This window comes from Schistocerca serialis, chromosome 2 (assembly GCF_023864345.2).
Source record: "Schistocerca serialis cubense isolate TAMUIC-IGC-003099 chromosome 2, iqSchSeri2.2, whole genome shotgun sequence".
Classification (NCBI taxonomy): Eukaryota; Metazoa; Arthropoda; class Insecta; order Orthoptera; family Acrididae; genus Schistocerca; species Schistocerca serialis.
In genome coordinates, this window is record NC_064639.1 from 1108004985 (window position 1) to 1108031241 (window position 26257).

The 26257-nt window shown below is 38.4% G+C and overlaps 1 protein-coding gene across 5 annotated transcripts in view; it reads right to left on the reverse strand.

Moving 5' to 3' along the window:
• Window positions 1-23061, reverse strand: part of LOC126458564 (protein ECT2) — a 229105-nt gene extending 206044 nt beyond the window's left edge. For 3 of the 5 annotated variants that reach the window (XM_050095689.1, XM_050095688.1, XM_050095687.1), the window contains exons 1-2: window positions 22792-23061; window positions 20677-20753 (exon numbers count right to left, since the gene is read on the reverse strand). In XM_050095689.1, the coding sequence (XP_049951646.1) occupies window positions 20677-20753; window positions 22792-22834 (120 nt within the window). In that variant the 5' untranslated portion in view covers window positions 22835-23061. The remainder of the gene's footprint in view (window positions 1-20676; window positions 20754-22791) is intronic. The other 2 variants (XM_050095690.1, XM_050095691.1) reach the window with 2 other exon arrangements.
• Between the last annotated feature and the right edge of the window lie 3196 nt (window positions 23062-26257).

The following is a 26257-nucleotide window of genomic DNA, read 5'->3' on the forward strand; positions in this document are numbered from 1 at the left end:
CTAGGTGTGGCTATAAAATAACGTGACTACAGTAAAACATTTCATTTCAAAAACATAAACATGCAGTTACTGTCACCCTCAATATACTCCCCTCTATCCTCAATGTGAATTTTCCACTGATGGAAACAGTTCTGGAAGTATTCCTCTGTGATCTCCTTGATGGAGTATGTCAGTTTTTCTTTCACTGCCTCAATGAACTGAAATCTTGTTCTTTAATGCAAAAATGGCCTTAGGCAATACGTAAGTCACCTGTATTACTGCACGCACTCCACCTTCTGTGCTCTGATGATATAATATTGTACAAGTCAAAAATCTCCTCCAAGCAAATGAAGTGGGCGGTCAAACACTGGGATGCTGCGCTCTGCTAGAATCCTCGTAACAGACAATGCGGTATGAGCTGATGTGTTGTCTTGATACAGAACCCGTGACCCATTCTTCCAAGATTTGTGTCTTTTTCCTTATTTTCTTGTGGAGTTGCACGAGACCATCAAGGTAGCAATGTTGATTAGCAGTTTGACATTCAGGAACCCAGTGAAGATATACAATTCTACGAATATCGAAAACAACAAATTTGTTGCTTTGAATCTTGATTTGCTCATTTGAGCTATTTTTCACTCAAGGTGAAGTTGGGCCCTTCTGATGCATGGATTGGTGCTTAGTTTCTGGATCATAAGTGAAAAACTAAGATCTGTCCCACGTTACCACTCTTTCCAGGAACTTAGGATCATTTTCAGTGGCATTCAAAGTGTCAATACAAACATTTTTACAAGTTTTCTTTTGTTTGATTGTGGATTTTTTTGGCACCTGTTTCACACACACTTCTCTCAACTTAAATATGTAAAATTTGCCTTACGCATTCTTTGTCAATTCCTACAGTTTCAGCAATCAATCAAACTCAACCGACAGTCAGATCAAATCAGATTACCTATTTTCTTATATTTTCCTAAGTTTTCAATGCTGAAACTTTAGCACAATTCATTGCTCTAGTATTATACTTCCCATTATTCTGGCAAAATAAAATAACAGCTCTCCCACAACCAAAGGCCACAGCCACAGTGTTTTGTCTAAAGACAACAGATGCCTAATTTGATTGAGAAGGCTTCATGCTTCGCAGCTATTGCTCGTTTATCTTTGGTGGACAAGTACTTACTCTGTGAGAGCTCAGTACTGTTCTTTCATAGCCATACCTCATATTAACAATGTGGGTACAGTATTTTGTTGGAATTGCAACAGAGATAGTTTTTTTTATTTCTGCCTATCTTTTACACCTTCTCTCTCTCTCTCTCTCTCTCTCTGCCATGTTTCACCAAATTAACATGCAGCTGCATTTGCGACAGAATCCTGAATACCTACTATTAATCAAACAACTGAGAACGAGTGAAGCCAATAGCTTACAAAATGCTCACACTCAGTACAAAAACAAAAATGTGATTCCTTCATTTATGTTGTTCCAAAACCACACTAATTCTAATTTCACCAGCTATCGATGGCTCTTAAATGAATTATGTTATTTCATTGAAAAAAATCTGTGTCACTTGTAGATCACAACAGATAAGAAAGTTCTGCTCGTTAGCTATGCGGCAAAATACTCTATTTTTATGCTATCATTTGCCAAAAATTCATTTCAGCATCTCAAACTGTTTATGATATATAAACAAAATTATGAATATTTCACTTCCGCTCTATCGTTTGTGGAACTGAGTCCACTATATATAGTCCATTTTCTCAAGACTGGCAATAGGTATCGATGTCGTATTAAGTTTAACACATACTGAACACCAGCTTATAGCAATCCCTATTTTTCGTTGCTAACTATTTGAGTTTCGCACAGTACCTTACTAAATATATGAGGCGTGTTTTTAAAGTAAGTACCGTTTAGAAATTAAAAAAAAAAGACATGATAAGATATCTCAATAATTTTATTTTTAAATGAAAGCCTGTACCTTAATCTACTTTTCTACATAATTTCCATCAATACTGAGGCACTTGTCACAATGTTGTACCAGTTTTTGAATACCCTCCTCATAGAAGTCTGCTGCCTGACTTGTTAACCACTGCATCGCCACTGTTTTGACTTTGTCATTGTCTTAAAGATGCTGACTGCCCAGGTGTTTCTTCAAGTGCAGGAACAGATGGTAGTCACTGGGCACAAGATCGGGGCTGTACGGAGGATGATCTAGCGTTTCCCATCCGAAAGATGTGATGAGACCTTTGGTCTGATTCGCCACATGTGGACGGGCAATGTCTTGCAGCAAAACGATGCCCTTGTTCAACTTGCCATGTCTTTTGTTCTGAACTGAATGGCGCAGATTGTGCAATGTCTTACAGTAAGCTGCTGCACTGATTGTCTCATTATGAGCCAGAAATTCCACAAGCAATACTCCTTTTCTGTCCCAAAAACTGTGCACGATTTTCCGGGCAGAAATTGTTTGCTTAAATTTCACTTTTCTGAGTGAATCTGAATGCCACCACTCAATGGACTGTTGCTTTGATTCTGGTGTGACGTAGCCCACCCATATTTCATCGCCCATAACCATTTGGCTTAAGAAATCACCACCGTCGTCGTGGTACCGCTAAAGGGAAGTCAATGCACTGACTAAACGTTTGGTTTTGTGCACATCAGTCAACATTTTCTGTACCCAACGTGCGCACAATTTTCGGTAATTCAAGTGCTCGGTCACAACGCCATACAAAACACTACGAGAAACATTAGGAAAGTCATCCTGCAAGGAGGAAATCGTAAAGCACCTGTTTTCTCTCACCTTATTGTCCACTTCCTGCATCAAACTTTCATTAATGACCGAAGGACGCCAACTCCGTTGTTCATCATGCACATTTGTGCAGCCATCTTTAAATGCTCTCACCCACTTTCTTATCATTCCATAACTCATAATGTTTTCTCCATAAACTGCACAGATCTCATGATGAAATCTTATAACAGTCCATACTTCACAGTCAGTAGGACTCACGATTATTGGAGGCATCTTAAACACTCAGTACACAACGTAAACAAGGAAGAATCAGACTGTAACGGCACCAGTGCGTAGACAACAGATGTAGGTACCCAGTGCGCATGCGCAGAACGCTGACCGCAGCGCTGCAGCCGCGGTGTGGAAAAAAGGTACTACTTAAAAAACACTCCTCGTAAAAAAAAGTATCATAACAACTACAACAATTAATGAAATTATGAAATTATGGGCAGTTCTTCGTGAAGCTTATGAATGAGGCTATGAGATGTGTGAGGATCATTTTTTTAACCAAATAATTTCTTTAAAATTATTTGCAAAATGTTACATAATGTCCATGATGATATGTGTACACCTCCATTCGAGCAGTGTACCCAAGGTGGTTAGAGAATGTATCATTGTAACAGCTGGAGCTCAGTAGGTAACAGGCAATGAGTTGCCCACCCTTTTAGAACTGGCTCAGTTATGAGAATGAGAACATTTCTGTGGACAGATCATGAATCTTGTGCGAGCTCTATTACACAATTCTACAACAAATTCACATTAGCGATATAAGCCTGTAGTTGCGTGCATCTGTACAATAAGCCTCCCTGAAAATGAAAATACTCTGTAAATCTTCCCAATCACTAGAAACAGTTTATCACAGCACTGATCTAGGATAAACAGCTGTGGGAAGAGGATCAAGTATACTCACAAAATTAATGCAAAAACACCCAGGGATGAGTTTCCATTTTGCAATCACTTATCTCAATATTAGTCATTTTAGCACTTGTGTGACAATTAAAAGAAGAAACTGCAGAGTGATATCCCTCAGTGAAAGATTTTCAGAAAAACAGAATTCAGTATTTAAGCCTTCAATGCTAGAGTGATCAACAATAACTCAATAGACGATTCACTCATTTATCAAGTTAATGTATGACCGAAAGACCAAGTGGCCAATAGCCTTCTCTTAACAACAGAGCAGTGGTATTTGTATAGAGCTGCCAGACAAGCAACACTGCATGAAATAACCGCAGAAATAATTGTCTGACGAACAACGAATGTATCCATTAGGACAGTGCAGCAAAATTTGATGTTAATGGCCTATGGCAGCAGTCGAGCACCAAGTATCTTTGCTGACAGCACAATGTCACTTGCAGTGTCACTTCTGGGCTCACGACCATATTGGTTGGACCCTAGATGACTGAAAAACTGTGGCCTGGTCAGATGAGTCCTGATTTCAGTTGGTAAGAGCTGATACTAGGGTTCGAGTGTGGCGCAGACCCCATGAAGCCATTGGCCCAAGTTGCCAATAAGGCACTGTGCCACCTGGTCGTGGCTCCATAATGGTGTGGAGCTGTGTTTACAGGGAAAGGACTGGGTCCTCTGGTCCAACTGTGCTGATCATTGACTGGAAATGGTTATGTTCAGCTAACTGGAAACCATTTGCAGCCATTCATGGGCTTTATGTTCCCAAACACTGGTGGAATTCTTATAGATAATAGTGCGCCATGTCACCAGGACAGCTGTACGCAATTTGTTTCAAGAACATTTTGGATAATCCACACGAATGATTTGGCCGCACAGATTGCTTGATATGACTCTCACCAAACATTTATGAGACAAAATCGAGAGGTCAGTTCACGCACTGGCAACAGTTTCACAACTATGGACGCCTACAAATGCAGCATGGCTCAATGTTTCTGTATGCGATTTCCAATAACTTGCCGAGTCCACGCCGTGTTGAACTGCAGCACTACGCCAGGCAAAAGGAGGTCCGACACAATAGTAAGAGGTATCCCATGATTTGTCACCTCAGTGTACTCTGCACACACATACAGGGCTATTACAAATGACTAAAGCGATTTCATAAATTCACTGTAGCTCCATTCATTGACAAATGGTCACGACACACTACAGATACGTAAAAAAACTCAAAGTTTTGTTCGGCTGAAGCCGCACTTCAGGTTTGTGCCGCCAGAGCTCTCGAGAGCACAGTGAGACAAAATGGCGACAGGAGCCGAGAAAGCGTATGTCGTGCTTGAAATGCACTCACATCAGTCAGTCATAACAGTGCAACTTCAGGACGAAGTTCAACAAAGATCCACCAACTGCTAACTCCATTCGGCGATTGTATGCGCAGTTTAAAGCCTCTGGATGCCTCTGTAAGCGGAAATCAACAGGTCTGCCTGCAGTGAGGGAAGAAACGGTTGAACACGTGTATCTGGACATGCTGGAAAATTGGCTCATGCCACAACTGGAGACCGACAGCGCCAACATCTTTCAACAGGATGGTGCTCCACCGCACTTCCATCATGATGTTCCGCATTTCTTAAACAGGAGATTGGAAAACCGATGGATCGGTCATGGTGGAGATCATGATCAGCGATTCATGTCATGGCCTCCACGCTCTCCCGACTTAACCCCATGCGATTTCTTTCTGTGGGGTTATGTGAAAGAATCAGTGTTTAAACCCCCTCTACCAAGAAATGTGCCAGAACTGCGAGCTCGCATCAACGATGGTTTCGAACTCATTGATGGGGACATGCTGCGCCGAGTGTGGGAGGAACTTGATTATCGGCTTGATGTCTGCCGAATCACTAAAGGGGCACATATCGAACATTTGTGAATGCCTAAAAAAACTTTTTGAGTTTTTGTATGTGTGTGCAAAGCATTGTGAAAATATCTCAAATAATAAAGTTATTGTAGAGCTGTGAAATCGCTTCAATCATTTGTAATAACCCTGTATATCTGGCAAAGATCTGTTAATGAGTCTGACTGTGAAGATATCTGGACACGAGTAACTGGCCAAGAAGAACTAATTACTATATGTTTTGCTGGTCACTTGTTTTTACAATAACAGTTGTAGAATCATTGAAACAAGGCTTTGCTCAGTTGCACAAATCACCCTGATCATCCAGTATTACTTGGAAGTGACTTTAACCTACGGTGAATAAACTATGATGCCTCTGGTTTCACTGCAGGTGATATCGACATCCATCTTGCAAAGAAGGTCTGAACACTTCCTCTGAAAACTGAACCAGAAACTAATGCTCCTCAAACAGTACTACCAGACACTACAGGAAATGATACAATTTTGTAACTATCACAGGAAAAGAAGAGTTGGAACGCACACACCTGGCTTAGAGAGAGACAATCTAAATGTCAAATTTTAAGAAAGAGAAGCCAAGAAAGTGTGACAATGAGAGAACAGAGAAAATTACTCAGATCCAAATACAACCGAACATGGACAGTGTGTTGCCAAAGAACAACCATGGAAGAGAAATCAGGACCCAAACAACAAACCTAAGATGGATGATGGTGAAAGCTGGAGAATACAAATGAGGCCTAGTCATAATACTATGTAGAACACAGAAAAGCATTTGACTGTGTATCTCACTCGAACAGGTGCAAAGTATTAAGGTCAGTGGGAGTACAGAGCACCTGATTCAACTGATTTGAAATTCGTACAAAAATCAAGGAGCAAGAGTAAGAACGCCTCCAGAATGTACATAACTTTTTGGGATACGGAACAGCTTCAACGGATCCAAAGGGTTTCATGGGCAGTAAAAGAAAAAGACATATGTCTGTATAGGTCTTTTGCAGATTTTAGCATATGAAAGTACAAAAATCAGTTGAGTCTTCTGTATTTGCATGGTAAAACAGAGGGTTTAAGGTGAAAAGGAAAGTGGAGGCTAAGATGAATAGGTCAAATCAGTGACAGCACTAAGATATCCTTGGAAGATTTGGAGAACAAGAAAGAATCCAGTAATAAGAGGGCATGCTGAAAAGTGAAGCCTCCGAATTTGTGTGGAAACTCTTAAATCTTTATAAATAAAACAAACTTTATTACCATTCTACATCTTTATTCCCCACCTAGTCACCCTGGCAACAAACATTTCTCCCAATTAGAGACCAGTTTGTTGTTACAGCCTCAGTACAATGTTCGATTTTGTTGATGGAGCCACAACTGCACCTCCACTTGTGCCGCTTCATCACTATCAAAGTGAATTCCTTGAAGGTGTTCTTAAAAGATTTGGGAACAGATTAAAATCAGTTGGGGCCAAGTTTGGAGGGTGAGCGATGACAGTGAACCCACAGTGTAATTGTTACAGCACTCTCGTGTGATCTGGCATGTCATGCTGACAGAGTAGGTGCTCCACGTGTGGTCAAACTCTTTCAATTCGTGCTTTCAGTTTTCTGAGGGTCTCCAGTACCTCGCAGACTTTACAGTTGCGCCTTTAGGCATAAAGTATATTCTAGAACATGGTGAGCATTCCTTCACCTCTTCAGTTTTTTTGGTCTCGGTGATCCTTTGCGGCAGAACACTAATGCTCTCTTGTTTTCAGGGTCAAAACGGTGAAGCTACCATCACTTGTCACGCCGTTGTTAAAAGGCCCATCACCTTCACACTCAAAACACAAAAGAAATTGATGACAGATGTCCAATCTCATCTGTTTCATGTTACGAGAGAGTATTTGATGCACCCACAGTGCACACAGTTTTCTGTACCACAGTTCTGCAATGATGGCCTATAGATGCTCTCATATGTCACACTTACCTGAGAGTTATGCCTGTGTTATCTGATAATTCTCTGATATGTTCATCAACCGAATTCCAACGAGTCATCAGCTGCCGTATGTTATTGTCCATTCCAAGTTCTGCCACACACATCGAGGTTAGCATCACTGCTTCCTTCATTACAAACAAGAACAATGAAGGTACGAGCATATGGAATAGGTTCATGACTTCTTAAGTAAGAGAACCCAACGTCATTCTCAGTCGCGAGTGTTCACTAAAGACACGGGTATTGTCAGGAGTACCCCCAGGGAAGTGTGACAGGACCACTATTGTTTTCTATATACATAAATGTTTGTGGTGGACAGGGTGCACAGCAAAACCTGCAGTTGTTTACTGATGATGCTGGGTGTACGGGAAGGTGTCCAAAGCGAGTGACTGCACGACAATACAAGACGAGACAGAAAATTTCTAGTTAGCGTTAAGAATGACACATGGCTCTAAACGTAGAAAAATGTAAGTTAATGCATCATTAGTAGTGTGCTGCTCAACACGATCATGTCGGTTAAATATCTAGGTGTAATGTTGCAAAGCTATATGAAATGGAATGAGCACCTAAGGATTGTAGTAGGCAAATGGTCGACCTCAGTTTACTGGAAGAATTTTAGGGAAGTTTGTTTCATCTGTAAAGGAGACTACATATAGGACACTAGTGCAATCCATTCTAGAGTACTGCCAAGTGTTTAGGATTTGCACCAGGGTCATTCCACACCAAGTGGTCTAAAACTGAAAAAAGTTCCCACCATCATGGTCTCCAATTTTCGTCAAATTTTAACTGTAGCTTTAGTCAAGTGTTGAAGTAAGTTTCCCAAGATTTCAGGCCTCTAGCTGCAATAGCTGCTGATCTAGACCCCCTTGTCTGAAGTGTACTTAGTCCGTGTGCATGCAACATAAAAAAAATGTCATATTTGGAGTCTAATAAAATCGAAACTAATTCATAAGAATGGTTAGTAAGATGCGACCCTATACAGTTTTTTTTGCTGATTCCAACGAAATTATGTATAACATTACTCATGCAAACCCCGGTCAAATAACTCGACTCAAAGTATACTTCAAAATTTGTCGTGACACAACGCGACAAATTTTGACCAATATTAAGACTGCAATGATTTCCTTGCAGTTGAAGATATGGACTTGAACTTTTGGCCAAGCTTCATGCTTGTGCTAGACATAATGCAGCCGGATTTGCAATGATCCAGGCCATATGGTCGCCCTGCAGTATCTCTTCAAATTAGGCAGTGTCAGCACAAACGGTAAAATTTACCAAAGTTTCAAGCCAATTACTAAAAAATAGTTGGCCTGAATCTGCTTGTGAATAGTATCACCTAAAAGAGAAACTCTTGCTCTACAAGACTGACATTTGTTTTTTTTGCAACGCGACCATTAAGTACTCATTAACTCACATCAAAGTTGTTATATTTTGTATGCGCGATGCACTAATTTTTCTTCATTTCTAGGAATTTGAATCTTAATAGTCGCTTAGAATTACTGATATAATTGGATATTTCATTCGTGTTTTATTCAGTGATTGGCCAGTGAGAGATGTCAGAAGTTAATGAAGAAGAAGAATCGTTGGCCCCCTGTTCAATTGGAAAAGATGCTGCTGCATCGAAGTGCCATGTTATCTTCTATGCTAAGAAGACTGGATTCAAAGCGTTTAGTGATTTCACAGAATGTGACCAGAAATTGCTTGTTTCGCGTTCAGAAGCCAAACTTGACGAAAATTCCATCATTTGCTTCCACCATGAAGCCCTCTTCCTACATGAATATCAAGCGATGCAAAAGAAATGTTGCAATCCATTCAAGAAGAGGAATCACAATGTAAAAGCTGGACTTAGACTGCTTGATAATGAAACAGCTGCCAAACTTTGCCTGTTAAAGAAAAAAGAAGTGATTGATATAAAACCTGGTCAGAAGCTTTGCCCTCGCTGCATGTCGGCACTGAACCAAAAGCTAGAAGATTCATCATCACTATCAACCCAATCTGAACAAGATTTCACAACGGATGAAACTGAACCAGCCATCAACAAAAGTTTATCATTTATTGGTGCTTCACCATTGAAAAGAAGACAACTAAGTAAAAGAGATAAGCAAAGCTATGCAAAAAGAAAGATCTTGGATGCACAAAGTTTAATTGGGAATCAAATTGCTGCTGCTGTAGGAATCAATTACGATGAACAGCCAAGTTCAAGTAAAAGTCGCCCATGCAATAATTGTGCAGATCTTGATAATCTTATAGAAGAGTTGAAAGAAAAATGTAAAGTGTCAAATCGTAGGACAAAAGTTCAAATATTGACCTTGGTTCCAAGAAGCTGGACAATTAAAGATACGACAACAGCATTTAATGTATCAGAAAGAATGGTAAAGCAAGCGAGAAAACTGAAGAATGAGCAAGGTGTTCTAGCTTTTCCAGCAAATCGGCAAGGAAGGAAGCTTTCAGATGAAGTTGTCCAGAAAGTACATGACTTTTTTCAAGATGACGAATTCAGCAGACTTTGTCCAGGGAAGAAAGACTGTGTGCCTGTGAGAATTTCAGGAACAAAGGTGTACAAGCAAAAGCGGTTGTTGCTTTGCAATTTGAAGGAAATGTACGTGTCTTATCAGAAGCAAAATGGACCAGAAATTGGCTTCTCAAAGTTTTGCGAGCTTAGACCAAAATGGTGTGTTACAGTTGGCTCTGCTGGAATGCACTCAGTTTGTGTCTGTACAATACACCAAAATGTCAAGCTTATGCTCACTGGTGCATCAATCAATGAAGACTACAAGGAAATTCTTAGCAAAGCTGTTTGCAGCTTGGAAAACAAGGATTGTATGCTTCATCGTTGTGAAAACTGCCCTGGTCCAGAAGGTGTAGAAGCAGTTATTGCAACATATTTTGAAGATAATGACCCTGAAGAACTGATTGAGTACAAACAATGGATTCATACCGACAGGGATACTTTAGAAACAAAGCAGCTTTCAACAGAAGAGTATGTTGAAGATATTGCAGCAAAAATTTGGAACCTGTCTTGTCATCACTACATTGCCAAGCATCAAAGCCAGCACCTGAAAGCTCTCAAAACTGATTTGAAAGAAGGCGAATTCATAATACTAATGGATTTTGCTGAAAACTATTCATTTATTGTTCAAGATGCAGTGCAAGGCTTTCACTGGGAAAACAGTCAAGCAACAGTTCATCCATTTGTAGTCTACTACTGTGAAAACGAAGAGGTGCAATGTGTGAATCTTTGTGTTATTAGTGACTGCCTTCGACACGATACGATTACTGTCCATGTTTACATTGGAAAAGTAATCAATTACCTGAAGATGCAATTTTCCAAAATAAGCCACATCCACTACTTCAGTGATGGTTCAGCTGCACAATATAAGAATTTCAAGAATTTTCTCAACTTATGCTATCACAAAGAAGATTTTGAAATAACAGCAGAATGGAATTTCTTTGGAACAAGCCATGGAAAGTCGCCTTGTGATGGCATTGGAGGCACAACAAAACGGTTGGCAGCAAGAGCAAGTTTGCAACGTCCATATGAAAACCACATTCTAACACCCAAAGATCTTTTCAACTTCTGCAATGATAATATCAATGGAATCAAATTCTTTTTCATCAGCAAAGAGGAAGTTGAAGAAGAAAAAGCTTCTCAAGAAGAAAGATTCCTGCAAGGGCACACTCTAGCTGGCACAAGAGAAAACCACCATTTTTTGCCCATTGATATGACGACAATTAAGGTCAGTAGAGTTTCTAATGATGCGACATCTTTTTTGGCCAAAATTAGTGCTGCTGAAGTAGTAGTTCAAGTCATGGATCTTCAGCCTGGGCAGTATGTTGCTTGCATTTATGAAAAGAAATGGTGGATTGGAAACATCGTTGAAATCTCAGTCGAACAGAAAGATGCTTTCATAAGCTTTATGCATCCTCATGGTCCTGCAAGTTCATTTTATTGGCCCTTAAGACGTGATACTTGCTGGATTCCAGAACAACTTATCATTGGTGTTATTCCAGCTCCATCAGTGACATCATCTGGTCGGCAATACAGTTTTCCTGAAAGCATTCTCTTGCAAATCAACGATGCTTCCAGAATGATGAAGTAACTGAGGAAGACAGGCTTGGGAACCTGCATAAAGAAACCCACAATCAGGCTTGGGATCCTGTGGTAAAGACACCCTGTAATCAGGCTTGGGAACCTGCAGTAAAGATACCCACCCGTGGCTGTTACTGCATGGCTATCGGGCGTGGCCCCTATGGCGATGGGGATGCTGGTTTTATTGTGATAACCAGTAATGGCTCAGCCATCATGGACCAACGCAGGGCACTGCGCACACAAAATATAAGATACTTTGACCTGAGTAAATAAGCACTTAATGGAAGCGTTGCAAAAGAAAAATATATCCATCTTGTAGAGCAAGAGTTTCTCTTTCAGATGATACTATTCACAATTAAATCCAGGCTGACTATTTTGTAGTAATGGGCTTTGAACTTTGGTAAATAAAGCCATTTGCGCTGACACTGCCAAATTTGAAGAGATTTTGCAAGGCGACTATAAAGCCTGGGTAGTTGGAAATCCAGCTGTATTATGTCCAGCACAAAGATAAGACTTGGTAAAAAGTTCAAGTCCATATCTTTATCTGCAAGGAAATTATTGCAGTCTGAATATTGGTCAAAATTTGTCGCATTAAGTCACGACAGAATTAGGGGTACACTTTGAGTCGACTTGTTTGACCGGATTTTGCATCAGTAATCTTATAATTAATTTCGTTTGAATCAGCACAAAAAACTGTACAGGGTCTCATCTTACTAACCATTCTTATGAATTGGTTTCAATTTTATGAGACCCCAAAAATGGCATTTTGTCTGATGTCGCGCGCATGCGAACTTACTACCCTTCAGACAAGGGGGTGTAGATCAGCAAGTATTGCAGCTAGAGGCTTGAAATCTTGAGAAACTTAATTTAGCACTTGACTAGTGCTACAGATAAAATTTGAAGAAAATTGGAGACATGATGGTGGGAAGGTTTAGACCACTTGGCATGGAATGACCCACCAGGTTGGACTGAAGGAAGACATCGAAGCAATTCAGAGTCAGGCTGGTAGACCTGCTATGGTAGGTTTGAACAACAAGTAAGTATTAAAGGGGGATGTAGGTAAAACTGATCAAAAAATTGCCACCAGATACTTCTGTAGCTTGTTCGAAATAATGTCTCCAATTTTCACAGATTAATTCAAACTACAAATGATAGAAAAGCTGTCTTGTTTCAATCACTGCACAGCACCACACCCACTTTTCTAAATGACACTCTTCTTGTTTGCAATGTTTTATTACTTCCTGCTGTCATAAAAGCTTTGGAAGAGAACAGACCAATTTAAGTCTTGTTACCTTTGCCTTCCGCTAGCTATTTTTGGCAGGTTATTGACTGTGGTGCAGAAATATAAACATTTCAGTTCTGCTCTTAGTGTGAGAATTACAACTATGTTCAAGCTATTTTTTTATAATTTACCATTTAAAATGCCAAGATATGGTGGTAAAGTGTTTAAGAAAGTGGCTAAAGCTCGCCATTTACGTGTGAATAAACAGTTTCTATAAGCGAGGCGTTGTAATTCAGCAGAAGATAATTGTGAAGAGACCATGAGCAGTTCATATAGTGGTGTGAGCTGTGTGCATTCCCAGTGGGAGGGAACTTACAAAATGAGAATATTGTTTGGAATATTTCTTTGGCCCGGGAAGATTCCCAAAAATTAGGAATTTATGAAAATTTTAAGATTTTGAATGTTTTAACACTTATTAACAGTTAAAGAACCTTAAAACTACGTTAACTAGGTAAATTCACACATTTTAATCCAAGATTTATCATTCCATGTATTAATTTCCTTGCAAATTTCATGTGAAACATCATTTAACATAAGTCTGGAGGAAAAAATAATTTAAAATATTCACTAGGCCTACTATTTTTAGGCAAGAGTTGAAACCCCCATTTCTCTGAATGAAATCTAGACTTACAAAGTATTTCTCTGGAGGTGTAATTCTCAACCGGCCATCATCTGTAGTATATTTTAACATTTCCAAACGAATGACCAGAGGTGTTTCACTGTCAGAATTCAAAGACACCTCATTTCCTGCGATGAATTATGATTTATACATTTATTTTCCTAAATATCGCTAACACTTTCACTTTTAGGATTTTTAACTAATATTTTACCATGTTTTATGTCAATAACATCACTTGTATTTTCAAATAAATCATAAATCTCAGCCAGTTTATTCACATAATTTTTCCCAAAATGCTATTTAATGACTAATGTTTACAAAATTCACATGTGTCTAAAATAAACTTTATAGCCTAAAATATCTCTAACATCAACAGAAAACTTAACAAATTAAATAAACAAACTTCCCTGTGCATTTTAGTAACTTTAGTTTCTCACTAGATGGCATATCAATAACTCAGTTTTTCTGAAGGTTGGTTACTTTGACATTGGCAGTTCTAGGAAATATAAGTCGTAAATTTCGACACTTGGCAATTCTAGGGCTAATTCTTTGATATTTAAAACATTGAAAACAAAAAACGTGTTTATTTCTAACAACAACTATAACATTTTACATTTTGGTTATTTTTCTGATGTTTTTATTCAATTATAATATTTTTGAACAAATAAGTGTGTTCGTGTTTTTTTTTTAAATCACACAATTACCACACTGACCTATTAATTTGAGCGATTTCATTTTTAAAATAGTAAATTTCCAGGTATTTTATTTAATTATAATTTTATCTTAAAATATATTTCAGTTTTTTAATTTGATTTAACATAATAATTACTGCTTTTACTTATTAAGAGTTTTTTGAGCTATCTTGCTACTTAATCATAAATTCCCTGGAATTTATGCATTTTGGGAATTTTTCTTCGATTTTAAATTCCCAGGAATTTTACAACGTTAAGTTCACAGAAGAAACTTGGAACTGGTTTAGAGTTTCAGTCCACTAAAGACAAAGTGAATAGTGGTTTTAGGATAATTGATTTAGAAATTGTGTATTCTATTATTAGAAATTCGCGTGCATGTGGTAACTGTGGCAATAAATCTTAAAGATTATATGACAGCAATGAGAGAGATGGTATTGTGTGTATTATGCACTTGTTTAGTGACAACTGCCAAACTGACATTCAATTCAAAACATCAACTGCTAAGAATTGGGTATATGAAGCCAACATAAGATTCTGCTATGGGATGAGATGTGTTAGTGTTGGAAGGGAAGGTAGCAATTTGTTTTGTGCAATAATGAATATGCCATCTCCGACTCCCTTGTACTCAACACTAAACAATCATCTTTTGAATGCCTTGGAAACAGAATGCAAAAGCAGTTTGTCAGCAGCATGAAAAAGGCAGTTTTATTTAACAAAGACATTCAGACAGATGTAAATGACCCTTTACCTTCTATAGATCTATGTGTTTCATGTGCTAGCACTTGGATGAAAAGGGCCACACCCCCTTACATGGTGTTTCATCAGTTATAAGTGTTGGCACAGGAAAAGTTTTGGATTTGCAGGTGATGTCCAAATATTGCTCTATTTGTGCACAGAGGAACACGTTAGACAATAAGGAGGGAGAGAGAATGGGAAAACACAAAATAATTTTCAGCAAGAATTATGATGGTTCTAGAGATGGCATGGAGCCTGCAGGAATGAAATTAATAATTGATCGGAGTGAAATGAGTTAGATATGTGAAATATCTTGGTGATGGAAATTCTAGTGCTTTCAAATCTGCTGTAGAAAGCAAGCCATATGGAAATGGATGCAACACTGAAAAGCTAGAGTGTGTGGGGCACATTCAGAGGAGGATGGGCAGGAGACATCCGAAACGAGAACAAAAAGGTGTAAAACTCAAAGATGAAAAGCGACTGGGTGGGCCACAGCACCTGACTGACAAAGATATCCACAATTTGCAAATACGTTATGGTAAGGCAATAAGGCAAAACACTGGAAATTTGAAGACAATGCTGAAGGCAGTACGGGCAATATTTTTTCAACAAGTTGTCCACTTATGAGAGGCATGTACTTTAATTGTGTGGTGTATCCTAGTGCAAATATAAGCAGGCAAAAGCAGAAAACAAAACCTATTCACATACCTGAAGCAGTTTTAAACACCATAAAGCCAACATTCCAGTTTCTAGCTCATCCAGATTTGTTAAAGAAATGTTCCCATGGTGGAACACAAAACCCAAATGCTAACTTCAACAGTCATTTGGAAGAGACACCCAAAAACAATATTTAGCTCATCTACTGTTAATACTGCCACATACGATGCATGTTTAATGATGGTAACATTGGAAGAATAAGGACCCTTACTGGGCTAGGATTTGTTGCAGGTTGCTTGACCGAGAAGTTACTGAACTAGATAGATACTGCGTATGTTGTACATTCTGAACTGTCTGTTAAGGATATAGCCAAAAGGGCACACCAGAAACATCAAATAAAAAGCACATACATGAAGAGCAAGAAGACCAAATGTATGGTTACGGTCAATATTAAGGTACTAGTTTATGGTGTAAATCCTTGCAAAATCTTTTATGTGCATTTCCCAGAACTTTCATTTTTCAGTTTATAAGGAACATTTTCCCCTGAACGATTGGAGACAAAAGAGAAATTTCAGCAAACTTTGTTCATAGCATAACACAACTTCCTGTGGTACAAACTTTTTTTTTCCTAAGTGTATTTCTGTCAAAATTATTTACTTTTCTGTGAAACTGAAATTGCTTTGTTTCATACACATAATTTTTTAAAAATAAATTGTAAGAGCTCTAAAACCGATATTAAAAAAACTGTTCCATACATCTACTTATCTGATTATTAAGAATTACCTACCACAATATGAAACTTTTAAGTAAAGTAATTTTTGTGAAAATGTTCCCTGTGTGATAGCATGAGTTGCGAAGATTTGCAACAATACCATGATCAAATTTTTTTTAGAAAAAAATTTGAAAAATTCCTCGCTTCTAATATCTTTCGAACACCAAAAACTGTTAGATTATGGAAACACATCTATTTTTCCCCATGTTCCCCCTTACGGAGATGCTTCGGGAACTCAAATGGAAATCTCTGGAGGGAAAGCTATATGTTCTTTTCAAGGAAGACTACTGAGAATATTTAGAGAACTGCCGTTTGTAGCTGACTACAGAACAATTCTACTGCCACTAACACTCATTTCACACACCAACAACAAAGGTGAGACAATGGAAATTGGGGCTCATACGGAGGCATCTATACTGTCATTTTTCCCTTGCTCTACCTGTAAGGGGAGCAGGAAAGGAAATGACTAGTAGTGGGGCAGGGTCCCCATCACCACACACGTACAGTGGCTTGCAAGTACTTATGTAGACGTCACATATTACTGATGTCAATACAATCATCTGCATCTACATGGATACTCTGCATACCACATTTAAGTGCCTGGCAGAGGGTCCATTGACCACCTTCACAATTCTCTATTATTCCAACCTCGTATAGCGCACGGAAAGAACGAACACCTACATCTTTCTGTACAAGCTCTGGTTCCTTTATTTTATCGTGGTGATCGTTTCTCCCTATGTAGGTCGGTGTCAACAAAATATTTGTGCATTTGGAGGAGAAAGTCGGTGAACAAAAAACACCTTTCGTTTAATGATGTCCAGCCTACATACTGTATCATTTCAGTGAAACTCTCTCCCAATTTTCACGATAATACAAAACGTGCTGCCCTTCTATGAACTTTTTCGATGTCCTTCGTCAGTCCTAAGGATCCCACACTGCACAGCAGTATTCTAAAATAGGATGGACAAGCATAGTGTAGGCAGCCTCCTTAGTAGATCTGTTACATTTTCTAAGTGTCCTGCTAATAAAACGCAGTCTTTGGTTTGCCTTCCCCACAACATTATCTATGTGTTCCTTCCAATTTAAGTGGTTCGTAATTGCCATTCCTCGGTATTTAGCTGAATTTATGGCCTTTATATTTGACTGATTTTTCATGTAATCGAAGTTTAATGGATTCCTTTTAGCATTCATGTGGATGACCTCACACTTTTCATTATTTAGGGTCAACTGCTAATTTTCGCACCATTCGGATATCTTTTCTTAATCGTTATGCAGTTTGTTTTGATCTTCTGATGACTTTATTAGTCGATAAATGACAGCGTCATCTGCAAACAACCTAAGATGGCTGCTCTGATTGTCTCCCAAATGGTTTATATAGATAAGGAACAGCAACGGGCCTATAACACTATCTTGGGAAATGCCATAAATCACTTCTGTTTTACTCAATGACTTTCCGTCAATTACTACAAACTGTGGCCTCTCTGACAGGACATCACAAATCCAGTCGCATAACTGAGACGATATTCCATAAGCACACAATTTCACTATAAGCCGTTAGTGGGGTACAGTGTCAAAAGCCTTCTGGAAATCCAGAAATATGAAATCTATCTGAAATCCATTGTCAATAGCACTCAACACTTCATGCAAATAAAGAGCTAGTTGTGTTTCATAAAATGATGTTTTCTAAACCCATGTTGACTGTGTCAATAGACCGTTTTCTTCGAGGTAATTCATAATGTTCAAACCCAATATATGTTCCAGAATCCGGCTGCATATCGATGTTAATGAAATGGGCCTGTAATTATGTGGATTACTCCTACTACCCTCCTTGAATATTGGTATGACCTGTGCAGATTTCCAGTCTTTGGGTACATATCTTTCATCGAGTGAATGGCTGTATATGATTGTTAAGTATGGAGCTAATGCATCAGCATACTCTGAAATGAATCTAATTGGCATACAGTCTGACCAGAAGACTTGCTTTTATTATGTGACTTCAGTTGCTTCACTACTCCAATGATATTTATTTCTACGTTACTCATGTTGGCAGCTGTCCTTGATTCGAATTCTGGAATATCTACTTTGTCTTCTTTTGTGAAGGCATTTCGGAAGGTTGAGTTAGTAACTCTGCTTTGGCAGCACTGTCTTTGACAGTATCTCCGTTGCTATCGTGCAGAGAAGGCATTGATTGTTTCTTGCCGCTAACATACTTCACATATGACCAGAACCTCTTTAGATTTTCTGCCAGGTTTCGAAACGAAGTTTCATTGTGGACACTGTTATAAGTATCTCACATTGAAGTCCACGCTAAATTTCGAGCTTCTGTAAAAGATCGCCAATCTGCACACAGCTCCCATTCTTCTATGTATTTCTACTGGAGGCATGATTTCTGTGGTTAGAAACTATGACATGTAACACCTCAACCAATATTGAGAACAGAATAAAAATTCAGACGCATTACTTTTCTGCATGCCCTCGTATATGACCAGGCATCACTCATGTCTCTAGGAGAAAGAGAGGTCGAGTTCAGCCTAGTATGTAAACAATAGTGAAGAATTTGCAAAAGACTACAAAAATTTTGAAACTTGTAAAGACGATGTACAGAAATCTGTTCACCTGCTAAATGAAATTTCTTTAAGAAATAACTGAAAAATCTTGATAGGAAAAACTATGTTCTTGGCATTTTGACAGAAAGACTAATAAATAGTTTTAACTGTGCTTGAGAAGATGTAGTGTGAAACACTGCAAAAAGAGGTGGATGGTTCACTCAGAAAAAAGTCAAATGGCCTAAGGTGGATGAGAAGTACTATTCAAGAGCGTCAGCTGCGCATTATTTCTACATGTCCAAATTGACAATTCGAGTTCAGTAATTTCCCTAACTTCAGTTAATCCACAACCAAAATTCCTTGTATTAATTTATTATGAAACATGAGCAATACCTTATTTTCTATGGGCAGCAGGATGTAAGTATAACGATAACAAATGTTCCCATTTACAAATTCAACTGAAGATGTTCAAATTTCATCAATGAAAGAACAACACACGTCCAATAGAAGTAAGTTCAAGAGAAAGTGAACAGATTTAGCTAAGTAAGATGCTGAAGGAAATGAAGTTACTAAACTGATAGGAACAATTAGTAAATTTTTATGAGGAAGAATGCAGAATTGTATGTTATAAAAACCTACAGACAGTTGCATATAACTTGCATTACCACAGGTACCACCACAGAAATTGTTACCCATGCCCCTTAAGTGAGTGTTATCAATGGCAGGAACTCTAAGAGTCATAATTTTCAGAATAGGCTATGTATCATTAACTGTACTTACAATCAAGAATAGGAACAGTGATGTTACATTATCTTGCTTTTCCATGTTGACAGTTAAGATGCATTACTATGCACAATGGGGTTTGTCAACAGTTGTAAGTAACCAGTGTGAGAATAGCAGACAAGTGTGTTTTGAATTTGTGATAATGAATAAAAAGTTATGTCCTATGTTCTGATCACAATATAATCTTAGACTGTGCAGTTTATCCAAAAAGAAGTCAAGAACATCCAGTAGCTACAGCAGAAGTATAGTCTGTGTCTCAAAATAATCACTATCTCTGACTGTGCCGTTGTTTCAAGAAATGTCTGAGAGCAATGAACACACACTGGCAAACATTGAAAGCTTTTAATTTTACAGCAAAGAACACACTGTTGCTTGTTTTATTACCCCTTTGGTTACACGATACTGATGTACTGTAAACCTATAAGGGCACTACAGGAAAATTGGGGGTCAAGAGGAATGTTTGATAGTAGTCGTGATATAATGTTAATGGCTGCTGTGACTTCACCTTCTGGTAGCCCCCCCCCCCCCCCCCTTCTTTTTGGGGAGGGGGGTGGGGTTAATTGGTCCAGCCACTGAATGTGAAAGAAAAAACACTGATTGTGGCAAAACTGATCTGTAGCTTAGCCCAAGGTCTATGTAGATAGATGATCTGGTAGAGAGTAGGTGAAGCTAATGAATGTGAAAACAAAATACCTAGTTGTGGTGACAGACGGATCTGTAGCTTAAGCCATATGAAAAAATACACTGGTGTGATGTTCATAGCAACCACAGTACTTATGCTTGTAGTGTGTTTCCTGCATCATTGGTCAAAGCCAATGGCTAGTATAGAATATTCCTCTTTATCTGAAAACTGTGCTGGCAGCCGCCACCCTTACAGTTAACTTCAGCCACCCACTGTTACTAGCAATTGTTTTAATTCTTATACTATTAATTGGTAGATATGATTTACATATATTTCAGATCTTTATTGTACATATTGAAATATTACCTCTGCTGCAACAGTTGTCTTGGAATCCTTTCTCACATCTCCTACTAAGCAGATTCTGGTACAGACAGTCAGAGGATCTGAAACCATTGATAAATCTTACATCTAGATGAAAGCTCTAACGTTACTAAATTTTTACTAAATTTGAATCAATTAAACACCAAATATCATACACTCAGACAAAATATTTCAATGCCTGCTTCCAAACATGCATTTTTATAAATGCTGGAACTAGAATATACTTCTTACCAAAACAGTTTATAATCTAATACAGTATGTATCTGTGATACTAAAGAAAGTGTAGGCCTACATGAAAATAAATAATAATATCTGAAAGTAAGTTATGTATTGGGCTCTTCCTGATGTCTTGGATGTGGTGACAGACTAATCCGTAGCAGCCCTCATTCTACGTTAGGTTGGAAGGTGTCAATTTGGATGTGATTACACAAAGCCAATGAATGTGAATGCAGAAAATCTAATTGTGGTAACAAATTGACCAGTAGCAAAGCCTACTGTTTACATTCACGCCATACTGAAAAACGCAGGAGGGGGATCCAAAATATGACTTTCACCAACAAATCTTGCAACTAAACTTACATCTATTTTTAAAATGAACCCTGTTACTAAGCCATAGGAGAAAATGCAGTACATCAAAATTTGGGACTGCAGAGAGGAACGACAGTATGGACACAAAATCTAACAGAAATTTGGTTCAAGCCATGTGCTTGTAGTTGCACATTTTTTCAAAATACAATGACTATGACACACACTGTATTTTGCACTATGTGTGTACAACTTATTTTGTTTAACAGTAACTGCAGTTTAAAACATTTAGCACGTCAGTGTAGTTTCACTTCTCCACCAAGTAGCCCAATTTCTTTCACAATTAAAATAGCACTTCTGCAAGAGCTTTGGTTACCTGAAAGACCAATGTTTCACTGTAGTTTGATACCCACATTTAAAAGCACACTAATTTATAACTTGCGGAGTACAGACTACTTCAATAGGACCTACTCCTCAGCAACACTAAGTCATATAAACTTGGTGTTCAAGCCAACCTAGTGATTCACAAGTTCTTTATTTTGCCATATATATGGGTACAAAAAAAAACTTTACCATGCTAGTGGTAACTACATTTCCTTACCTCCAGTGAAACATGAACTAGGAATATTACAAACAATAGGAATGAATTCACAAGCTAATGAGGTGGAATTCTCACCACTGTCCATTTTGAACATAGCCCTGTTCTTCCTGCTAGTTTGCTGTCGTGCGCCCATCACAGACACAACCAACAGCCATAATCCGCAATAGTAAATTACGTTACAGCAGCTTATCATACAAGATCTTGAAATTTACGAAACTCTGTCACAATAGGCTATGTTGTGTATAAAGCAATTTGATACAACCCCCTCTTCTACATTGCATAAATAAATTTAATCAACAAATACTTGTTTCACTCTGTAGAAAAACGCGTCCACTACTTTTTAACCCGCTACACATTCCTCGCAATTAACATACCACGAAACAAGTGCATACTTTTAATTAACGAATGCTGCTGTTAACCCGTTATGGTACATTTACTGTCCTGAAACCATTAATGAAATGACAGTTATCTTATAAATCTATGTGGCTGCTCTGGGACTTGGCAGACAAAAGATGCAACAGAACTCCATGGACAAATATTTTGATCCTTCGTGCAGTTCTGTTGGAAATTAAATATGTAATTTTCACTACTGAATTCGTGTTCTTCATCATAAATCTAACGCCTACAAATGGATTGTAACAGGAACGTCTGTAGGCGTAACCAATGTCAAACCATACGTCACATTTAGAATCCAACTCCACAAACAAGTGAGTCTGACAAGACGACGACATGGAGTTTGAGCCACCATACAAGGTCTTTACTTCTCAAAAAAATATAAGTTCACAGCACAAATTTTGCCCTTCTATAATTTTTCGAGAACAGGCTACTGAATCGCTGCACATAGTTTACGACTAAGTTGACGCTAATACGAAAAAGAAGCTGCAATCAGTAGTTTTGTGAATACTTTGCTTATGTCCGTATGTTATGAAAGAGACGTAAAGTTTCAACGCTGCTCACTCTAAAAATTCACTAACCTCTAAAATTCACGTCGGCCAAACAAACGGCTGCCTCGTCCATCTTGTTAAAACAGCACGCCAATCTTCAAAATGCCTATTCTTTCAAAAAACTTTTGATGCACTGAATTCCTTAACTTGATGTAAACTATACGTCTCATCGTCACAAATGTTGTACACATAGATCTAAAGTCAAAAGATGATTCCAATGCTTTTTGTTTTTTTTCCGCACACACACACACGCATTTACAACAAACTCAAAACTCCAGTGCCATTCAAATACTTCGCTTCCATGATTGGCTGATTTGATCACGTGACTGTTCTCAGAGACAAATTACCTCATAGTCAACCTTCAAAGCGTACGAGGCTGTTTAGCATCAGTGACGTCTCCCATTTATGAGTCATAGATCAATTGCCTTCCATTTTCATAAAAAAACAATCTGTAATTGCTTTGTAAATAAAAATGTCCTCCACAAGTGGGTGCTATCACAAAAGTAGTCGACTGCTAGACGGTTGAGAAGCATCACTCTATGCTTCTTCTGGAGACCGCGCTCTTACATATTTCTCTTGTTACGAAGAGCTTCAGAACATTCATTCTCACATCGTGCTCCGTAAATTCTTTTATGATCGACGACCTTTAAGGCCCGTCCACACGCAACGATCTGTCTGCGCAAATGTCTGCGCACATCACATCTGCGCAGACAGATCGTTGCGTGTGAACAGAAGATTTGCACCAACCTGAGGTGTGTGCAAACATGGAAGTTGGAGTTGGAGGTTTGAGCGAAACCTCTCAAATCTGTCGGTTCAAACCACATCTGCGCAGACAAGTTGGAGCGTGTGGACAGGAGATCGTCGCAAATCTGGCGCGAAACAGCTGTTTGCTCAGTCTAGTGTTTGTATTTGTGTGCACAGGGCATTAAAATGGCTGATACTCGTCAGTGTTCTCGAGAGTTTGTAAGTGAATTCATTGAAATATACAGAAACCACCCATGTTTGTGGAAGATTAAAAGTAAAGAATATAGTGACAGAGACAAAAAGACAGCAGCATACAATGCTCTAATTGAAAAATTGCGGGCAGTTGGCGCCTCGGCAAACAGAGAAACGGTAATAAAAAAATAATTTCGTTGCGAACTGGCGAAATTATTTGCGGATGGATGTCGAAACTTATAATTATCTCTTAAAGCATGTAACCCTTCATATTATGAGAAAAATACTTGTATAAGAAGGGAAATTTCTCCTCATGAACGCCTGGCAGTAACATTAAGATTCCTAGCAACAGGAAGGAGCTACAATGATTTGGAATTTTCATCTGCAATATCGAAACAAGCATTGAGTGAAATAATACCCAACACATGTGAAGCTATTTACTCTTTCCTGAAAGATGAGTTCATGAAGGCAAGTCAAGTAAATTAGTCTGTCAGCGAACTGTTTACCGAAAAGAGTTATCCAAAGTTCAGAAATCTAGAAGATCTGGTGTAGGAGTAGATCAAGTATACCAGCCAACGTTATGGTATTTTGATCTACTTGGCTTTCTTAGTGATCAAGAAACGCCAAGACCAAGCAGGAGTACAATTGAAGATGAAATTGGAGTGCCAATGTGCGAGGAAATGGAACACGAGGTTATGTAAAACAAAACAGGTTCGCCCTGCAACTCTCGCAGTAAATTTACGTGACAAAACTGCTTTCGCTTTAGCAGCCACTGTCTGCACCATTTTGACCGCTTTCTCTGTTTCCTGCGGTTGGTCTGAATGTTTTTTGCAACACAAGTTGCGAACACAGACCACAACAGAACTTCCTCCATTTCTATTTTTCAAAATAACTGACTTAAATTTTGACGTTTTCGGGGAGCGTAGTCGCTTGCCACTGATATTTCTTTTCTACACCGACAGATGGCGGGCGAGTAGTAGATTGGGGTTTGTGTCGTGTGAACACACCACATTTGCAGCGATCTTTTGCATGTACAGACATCTGCGCCGATGTCTGCGCAGACAGATCGTTGCGTGTGGACCGGGCTTTAGGGATATGGAACGAGGCAAGTTCCAGTTTTACAGAGAAAAGCAGCCCCTGCTGATTGACATAAAGTATACTAACAAAAATTAATGACTACCTGTAGGGCTCATTGGTTAAAGTTGTGAATAGTTTTGTTTAATAACACGAATGTCATTTAAATATCGTTGTCTTACTAGACACAAATTGTTTTGAGCTCTTTCCCACAATGTAAGTGTTATTATCGTTGTTAAGCGTTAATCAGGAGACATTTAAGAAACTAATGTGTTTCAACTGCGAAAAACTTGTGTTACTCCTAAATAACCAAATAGGTTATGGGCGTAGTTGTACTACTATGTAATCTGAAGTAAATTGAAGAAACACAAGTTTTAAGTTTCGTACATAAGTGACAGGTATATTTTGAAATCAACGTATTTCGATTTTCGTATACTGAAGTAACTTTTGGGAGTCAGTTCGTGAATTTCGACTATGCGTTCGACAAGAGTCTACTGGAAGGGCAATGAAACTGAATACAAGGAAATTTCTGTCTACGTGATATTTCTTGAGCACTTGGCGTTATTGAAGGTAGGTTAGTTGAATCTGCGGAAGATGCAACTGGTCACGTAAAACAGACATGTAAGAACGCATTAAATAATTATCTTAAGGCTGACAGCAACGTTTGCATTGTATCGACTGCGAATATAGCAGAGGAAACATCGCAAAAAATAAAGCATCTTAATAAATCTCTTGAAGCATGGACAGAATTAAACAAATTGTTTGATAGTGATTCTCAATATAAAGTTTATGATCCTTGCTTACGATGTTTTTGGAATTGTTAAACTGTCTAATGGTCATATAGCAACTCACACAATGTGTGGAATGATCTGAAGTAAGAAATGGCAAAAGATGTAGAAAATAATCTTCAATCATCCGATATATTTTTGATTTGTAAAATTTTAGGCGCACTACCAGATGCGTATTTTTCACTCAAATGAAGTTGGATGTTTCTGTCAAAAAGTGATAAGGCTATTGATGACTTGACAATTCAAGTTTGCACACTTGAGAAAGCTTTGTCGAGTAGAGAATGAGGTTCTACATCTCAAGAGGCACTTATAAGTAACTCATTAAAACAACTCTTTAAACAGCCACAGCAGACAATGAAAATTGTTTGTCATTATTGTAAGAAGCCGAATGGTGTGACGGAGAAATACCGAAACTAGACTGTGTATGGTTAGTTTCAAAAGCCTCACAAAAGTAATTTGTCAGAAGCTGCTGAAATTACAAATACTACTATGGTTCTCTTCGCTGAAAGAAAACCTGTTGCCATGAGTGTGATACTGGTACCTGGTTTGTAGATAATGGTGCAACAAGTCACAGCACCAATACTGACCATTGTCTCGAGACATATGAACCATTTTCTAAATACAGAAAAATGTTCAAATGTGGACTTAACTGTTAAAGCCATCAATCCCTAAGCTTACACACTACTTAACCTAAATTA